Below are 7,713 nucleotides of genomic sequence, written 5' to 3'. Positions count from 1 at the left end.
GTTTTGGAAAGTATAGTATTATAGCAAATATGATTAGATTTTATATCATTTTGATACAAAGTTGCAATTTTTGCTTTCTGTGAAATATTGGTGGGCTGAATATTAAAACATGGTTTTGGTACTTGATTTAAAGTTACAACTAAATGAAATATTTGTCTGGAAATATCTACTGCATGTAGACAAGGGGTTTTCAGAACAACTTCAGTAGCTCTACAATTTTTCACAACGAGAACAATCAGCCATTGGAATAATCTCCCCAGGGAAGTGGTGGATTCCCCAACATTGGTCACTTTTGAGATTTGGCTGGACAGGGTGCTGGGCCATCTTATCTAGACCATGCTTTTGCCAGGAAAGGTTGGACCAGATGATCCTCAGGGTCCCTTCCATCCCGGTATTCTGTGATTCTGTATAGTCAGCACCTGTGAACTTCTTATCTTTCTGTTCTGCACCGAAGCTGAAAGTGTTATCTGTTATATGGTTATATGCTTTCCTCTCTTCTGATTGTTCATAGCGTTTGGCACATCTGAAACTAAGACAGTGAATTGAGATACTCTGATTCAGGCATCTGGTTTGGAAAACCTCCACCTGGAAGCATAGGGGTAGATTTTATGTCATGCAGGACGTTCTTTTCGACAAACAAAAATCTAATGCTTTTACAGAAGCATTAAGTAATGTGCCTTGAATATTTTCAAAATATTTTGAAACATTTGTTTGAGCTGAAAAGACAAGGTATTTTGAAAATTATAAACCTGCATTGTGGTATTGTAGTGTAGTGATAAATTAATCCTGTGATAAATTGTCCTATCAATGAATATGACTTACCTGTTTCATGAGAATATATATTTTTCTTGAGCTGGTATTTTAATTCGTACTCTGTTGACATCATTGACCAGCATCTCAGGAAAAAAGGTGTGATTAAAGATTCTCAAAAAAGGGGGCATCCTGGTGAGGTCACAAGTGTTATAAAATGACATGAAACGTGACACTGTGCTTTGAACTCCTGCACTTGTTGTTTTGTAGAATGTAGTATAGAATTGTATTGGGGGTGTGTATATATATATGTTAGCATTTGGATTACCACGTGCCCCAGTTTAACCCCAGTGGGATAGGGGAGAGAATCAGAGAGAAAGCTCTTGGGCTGAGACACAGACAGCTTAATAGGCAAAGCAAAACGAGGAGTTCATGTAGTGCTTCCCCTCAGCGGGCAGGTGTTCAGCCAGTCCCAGGAGAGCAGGGCTCCATCGCGTGTAGCCGTTATTTGGGAAGATAAACACCGTCACTCTGAACGTCCCTCCCTTTCCTCCTTCTTCCCCCAGCTTTCTGTGGTTGAGCATGATGTCATGTGGTAGGGAATAGCTCTTTGGTCAGCTGGGGTTGGTCCCCTCCCAACTTCTTGTGCACCCTCAGCCTCATCGCTGGTGGGGTGGGGTGAGACACCGAAGAGGCCCCAACTCTCTAAGCACTGCTCAGTCCCTGTGTGATCAGCTCTGGTGCCAGCACACGCCCAAACCACAGCCCCACACCAGCTACTGTTACAAAAATGAACTCTACCCCAGCCAACACCGTGACAACCTGAAACACTGGACTTGGAGTGGTTCTGTTTTGATAGACGCTCTACCCAAATTGTGACCTTTCAACTACATTCCTTTCAGTGGCAGTTTCAGCTGACTTCTGAATTTTGCACATCAGGTTGCTTCCTGAATACCATTTATGACTGATTCCTGTCTTTAGAAGAAAACATTTATTATGCAGATACATGTTTTTCTGTGTAAATTTTACACTCTTGGAACAGGGAGAAGGTGGCAGGTGTTGCTTCCAGTTGCTTTGCCTAGACCCTCGAGAGGAGTGCTGAGGTGAGTCAGAGCTATCTAGGGTAGCTGCTGTTCCTTCTTCCCTGCAGACACCTACTGCACTGCAATGGAAGGGGGTGAGCATACTTTATTTACAGCAGCTGGAAGAAGGGCAGTGCAGGAGCTTCAGTGCCCCTGTTGAGAGTAAAGGTATACTTGCCAAAATATGGCTGTTTGCGGAGGGGAAGTGGTGGCTAAGGAGGAGAGACATTGGTGATGGGAAAAAGCAAATGCAAAGAGGCAGACACTGGGTCCAAGTTCCTCCTTTTCTGTTTTGGTCCTAGAGTCTGTCAGAACAACCTGTATCCATCTGTGCAGGCTATTTGTATGGCAGTCATTCGTTATAGCTGCTCGAGGAGATGTCTGGTGTGGACAGGCACCTTCTTCTGTTGCTATGAAATAGAAACTGTGCCCCCTTTAAAGGCTGGGGAAGCAAAAGTACTTGGTGGCACAAATAGCATCTGCCTGTTTCATGTGATTATATGGGGAGCAAATGGATGTTAGACTTCTCACTGCAGTAGTGGGGCTGACGGGGCGTACACCCCATCCAAGTCATATGCATTATGTTGGTGTTAGTGTCCTGAGACGTGGGACTGCGGAGACTGACTTTAAGTTTTAAAACCAGAAAATACTTTAATTAAAACAAATAAACCTTCAGGTCAATGTCTTTTGCACTTAACTCTTTCTGTAAAATTAGAGTTCCACATTTATGATACCAGTTTCAGAAGTTTTATTTTTATGTGTTTAGGTCTGTTTGAGTGAAGAGTATCATCAAATGGGGTACATCTTTTTTGATACATTTAATTCAACCCTGTAAAACCAAAATAAATTGGATATTGACAGTTATTCCCAGAATGACTGAAGGAACTCAGATTTGTTTTCCTACACCTAACTAAGTCTATGACAGAAAGTCAGAGATGCGTTTTTACAGAGTATGCTGGAGACTGAGGTGGTCGTATACCCTGCTCCTGTCCATGGCAGTGTTTAAACAGCTGTCGTGAAATGACCCACAGGTGAGTAAGTGTTTTGAAAAGGTTTGATCCATTGGATGGTAAGTACAGGGCACCATCTGTGAGACGGGTGCTATAGCACCATATTCACTTGAAGTTGTTTTAAACAGTAAAACCCGAGGCTTTGTCAAAGTACCATTGGTCATGAGTGTTTTGGGATCCAGCATACAGGAAAACACCGGATTGCCAGGATTTGTGCAGAGAGGTGGATGAGGAGATTGGTTTTGCTTAGTGTTCAGACTTGATGGCAGTTTCTCGGCAGAAGTCATCTTCTTTCCCTACTAAGGAGATGGATTTTAGTTCAGTTTTTCAAATAACACGGGAAAGCATTTCAAGTTTGTTAAATGTTTGTGGTCAGAGCGAATATTGCTCAAGATGTGTATTGAAATATGTGCACCGTGGAGAGTGAGGAACTTAACACTGCTGAATTTTGACCTTATTTAGTAAACTAGGGACAGTGATAAATGGGCTCATGTTGACTACAAAGTATAGTAAAAATTGGCATTTCTATCAATTTCTGCATTAGTGATAATCTTGGGCATAGAAAATATCTTCATATGCGTGGCAGAAATAATTAGTATGGATAATAAAAATATGAATGAGAGTAAGAATGTAGTGAGGCTTTGTGGATGATTTCTTTTGGTTTTGACTTTTCCTTTTCTAATATATAGAAATATATGTGCCAAAATAGAGCCCTAAACAAACCTCCAGATGATGGTACTTCCTCACTCATGTTCACAGGCATGCTTTTTTTTTTTTTTCATCTTGCCTGTAGGGAGCAAATGAATGGATGACAGCTACTTCTTAGGACCTTCATGGGAAGTCCTCCAAGGCTGCCTTGATGGGCATGTGGCGAGACTGTGCTGAATAAGGTACCTCCCTTGGTTCTGCTGAGTGAGCCATTCGAAACTTGTTGCTCTCCAGAGGGGCAACGAAACCTTTTTTTCTTTGTTTCTCCATCCTGTAGGAGGCGAACAACGCATTCACGTTGCTAGCTCCTATAAAGCACAAGTAAGAAATTCTGACTTACTTTTCCTCTCCTCCGGTGATGAAGGAGGCCTGTTGCCGTCTCACGTGGATTTGTGCAGCTGTACTGGAGCCCTGTCGGGGCCCAGAGCTGCGGGCTCTGGGGTCTGCCCGCCCCGCGTCCTGCCCGGGGACTGGACGGGGCGCGCTGCCGGCGGGCGGGCGGGGCAGGAGCCACTCCTGAAGCAGCGCCGCCGCCGCCGCCAGGCCTGTGCTGTCGGGACACCTGCCCGTTAACTCGCCGCCGTCAGGGTTTTCCCGCCTGTCCCGGACTGGAAGGCTCGAGTATGTCAGTCCCTACACCGCACTGCTTTTCGGCGGCGCTGGGGTGGGGTGTTCTTTGGTGGGGCTGTTGTTTCGCGTTGGTTGGTTGTTCTCCCCCTTAGCACACGCGTTATCCTCCCGTACCGGCGCTGGCCGTCCCTTGGCCCGGTTATCCTGCCGTTACATCCGACAGCCGCCCCCCCCGCCGTAGGCTCCTCCGCGCGGCCTGCCCCAGGGACAGCCGCGGTCACCGGGGGCCCGAAGGCCCGCCCTGCTGCCCTCGCCCCTCTCGAGCTCCTTCGCACGAAGCTCCCTCCCTTCCTCCCTCCGCGGTCCCGCCGCGCCGGCCCGGCCCGGCCCGGCCCGGCGCTGACCCGCTGCCACCGTCCGGGGACTCCGCGGCCGCTCGGCCTCGCGCTCCGCGGCGCGGCGTTGCTATAGCTGCGGGCGCGCCGGGGCCCGGCGGGGGCGGGGCGCCCGCCGCAGTGCACACTGGGCGTTGTGGTTCGCGAGGCGCGCGGCTGCCGGGCCGCGGCGGGGTGCGGACTACGCTCGCCAGGGTGCTGCGGAGCGCCACCGCTGTGCGCAGGCGCGGCCCGGGGTTGTTTTTGACGGCGTCACCGGCGGCTGCAGTCGGCGGCCCCTCGTTCGTGCCGGGCCCCGCTGGGGGCCGCGCTCAGGTGGGCGGCGGGAGCGGCCGGCGGGAGCGGCCGGCGGGGGGCTGCCGCCCTCCGGCGTGGCCTCGGTGCGCAGCCTGCCGGGGAGCGGCGGCGGCCGGGAGCGCGGAGGGGCTACCCGGAGCGGGGCACAGCCCGGGGGCGCTGGGGCGGCCGGTGTGGGGCGCGGGGAGCCGGTAAGCGGGGCGCGGCGGGGCGGCCGTGCCTCTCTGGGGCGGCCGAGCGGGCTCTGCGGGCGGTAGTCCCCGTCGTGCCGGCCCTGGTCCTGCCGGCCCTGGCCCTGCCCGGAGCGCTGGCGCTGGGCAACTTCCTCCTCTGCCATCGGCCGCCGCCGCCTCCCCGGCTGATGCAAGGCGCCCCGGTTCGGAACCGGGGGCGGTGCCGCCTTCCCTGTGGGGCACTGCGGTCTGCCGCGGGGGCGTGAGAGAGGGCCGGGGGGCGCTGGGCAAGGAGTGCCCGGCTTTGGGGCGGGTTGGCTTTTAGGAGCGGCGCTTGCCTTGCTGGAGATCCTAGCGAGGAGATAGTCTTTATGGGCTGCTAAAGATATCAACGGAGAATGTTACTTTGGGGAAGAAATGGTGCTGATTGGTAGAAGTAATGGACTTGGATGAAAGCCCTGAAGTACGATACCGCTGTAACGGGGTTTTGTTTCTGCTGTGCAAGAAAAGCTGCTGTGGAAGAGAACTGTGCTCAATAACAGTACAGCAGACTGGAAGAACGCCGTGTTATCAGTCTTTTTCTTTGTCAGCACTTACTGAGTTTTTCTTAGTCTAGGAGATCCTCTTTGAAGACAGGTTTGCACTGGAATGATTATTCTTTCTGAGACTGGTATTTGTGCTTCACAGTGGATAAATGGGGTGTGGGATCTCATTGATGTTTATACAGATATATGGGATAACTTGGTATTACGTTATCAACGATGCATATGGCTGTATGCTTTTACACCTTAAGCTGCTGGTTTGCATTTCACTAAGGTTAGGAAAGTAATTCACACTTCCATTCCCTGCCCCCTTGCTGCCCCCTCCCCCCCCAATACATAGAGGTTGAACTCTGAATATAATGGGTGTTTATTTTGTCTAGATAGAAATTTAGAAGGCAGTGTCACTGGGAGTGTAGGACACTGTGGGCCTGGAATCAGCTTTGCAGTTTAAGCTGGAGTGTAGAAGAATCTTTTACAGAAATAAGCTGTCTAGCTGTTGATTGAAGTTTAGGAACTATACCTAGGGTTTTTTTTTATTAAAGCTTTTTTAGGCTGTTTTGCTCTTCTAGAGGTAACTAATTATGGTTAATAAAATGCTTTACTTTTGAGAACTGTTTACTCATGTATATTTGCTGAATGTTCTTGTAGGAATATGGCAACCTTAGAGATGCCTCTCAGTCTGATGCCATGCTCTCTGTCTGTCATCTTTGATATATTTAGCTGCTTTACTTGTAAACTTAAATGATTTTGTAATTATTCTTTTTTACTCCATTCTTTTCTTGGTATTAAAAACTTCTCTGCTTTAGAGATTGATCACCTGTACGCAGTGAAATATGCAGTATCAGTATAATATTCTGGTTGAGTACAAGATACTTAACTCAAGGCCATTTATCAAAGCCAGCAAGTAGTAGAAAATGATGATTGTTTGTCTGCTTGTTCCTCTGTTTTTTTTTTTTTATATTTTTGATTATGCCGATACTCACATAGTTAGGTCCTGAAGCTTTCATCTGGGAAGGGAAGACAGATATTTAATGCTCCATGGAGCCTGAGGCCGTGGCGGCGTGTTCAGCAGAATTGGTTTTATGCAGTGCTGCGTTGCCTGTCAGGCAGTGGTCTGGCTGGAGAGGGAGAACAGGACAGCGTTCATGTCGAGTCACCCGGGGCCCGTGATGAAACGCTGTCAGCTGGAGGAAGGCAGGCGTTATGATGCCCAGCACAGAGTCTGCTGTTCAAACTTGCCCTTTCAAAATTTGTACATGCACATGTACCAACAGATTATTTTTTTTTGGTTTGGGGGTCTATGAAAGGATTTGCGTTATGTGACTTCATTGCTTTTCATCCAGCACGGAGATGCACTAAAACTGGAATTGCTGTGTTACGAAACCTCAGCGTCATTTTCTTCCACAGTGGAGACCAGGCTGGCTAAGAACTGGGTAGCTGCCTGTACTATATTTGCCCCAAACTATATTTTTTGTCATTACATAGAAGACTTGTTTTTCAGTGACCATACATTTGGTACTCTTATGATTGCTGTATTCACTGAGCTGTGGGATGATTCAATGAGAATGTTTTTATACTGAAGAGAATTCTTAAAAGATAATTTCACATCACTGGGACAGTTTTTGCAGCGTAGCCAGTGATGTTTCTGATGGGTGGCAAGTTATGGTGCTGGTAGTTACCTTCCTCTGAAGGGAATACTGCTGCTGAATGCCTGGCCAAATTCAAAAGAATTTAATGACAGCAAGCAGATGTTATCTCATGAGAACTCTGGAACTCAGTCTTTGCCATTTGGGCATTTCTTATTTTGATGATTGAAGAAGCATGATTTAAAAAAAAAAAAAAATTAAAAAACCTTTGATGATTGAGTACAGTGTGGTTTTAAAAAACCCCCAACAAAACAATAAATCAAACCAAAACACGCACCACCACCCCCCCCCCCCCCCGCCCCAAACCCTGATGTTCTCTTGCTGAGATTCCAGGACAAGCACTAATGAAGGAAGAAAGATAGATGGTAATTTCCTTTAGGAAAACAACAACCATATTCAAAGTAGGGCTTTATAATAAGTGGAAGTCCAGTTTCTCTCCAAGTTTGATACTGAAGTTGATTGTTAGTGAATACTTTTGCTTTATAAACTGTGGTTGTGGTTATCACTGTTAGGTTTTTTACAGAGGAACCCCAAATATAT

The 7,713-nt window shown here is 47.8% G+C and overlaps 1 protein-coding gene across 1 annotated transcript; it reads right to left on the bottom strand.

Annotated features, from left to right (window-relative positions):
* Positions 1-2,775: 2,775 nt before the first annotated feature.
* On the bottom strand, positions 2,776-3,129 carry PIERCE2 (piercer of microtubule wall 2). The gene has a single exon (XM_009956983.2). It carries the CDS (start codon positions 3,127-3,129, stop codon positions 2,776-2,778), a length of 354 nt encoding a protein of 117 aa, XP_009955285.2.
* Between the last annotated feature and the right edge of the window lie 4,584 nt (positions 3,130-7,713).

The sequence above is a fragment of the Leptosomus discolor genome, chromosome 11 (assembly GCF_034619465.1).
Source record: "Leptosomus discolor isolate bLepDis1 chromosome 11, bLepDis1.hap2, whole genome shotgun sequence".
Taxonomy (NCBI): Eukaryota; Metazoa; Chordata; class Aves; order Leptosomiformes; family Leptosomidae; genus Leptosomus; species Leptosomus discolor.
This window is presented reverse-complemented; position numbering and strand designations above follow the sequence as displayed.

Excerpts from the sequence above, each read along its gene's own strand:
- PIERCE2 (XM_009956983.2), bottom strand. The coding sequence starts at position 3,129 with ATGACTTCTGCCGAGAAACTGCCATCAAGTCTGAACACTAAGCAAAAC.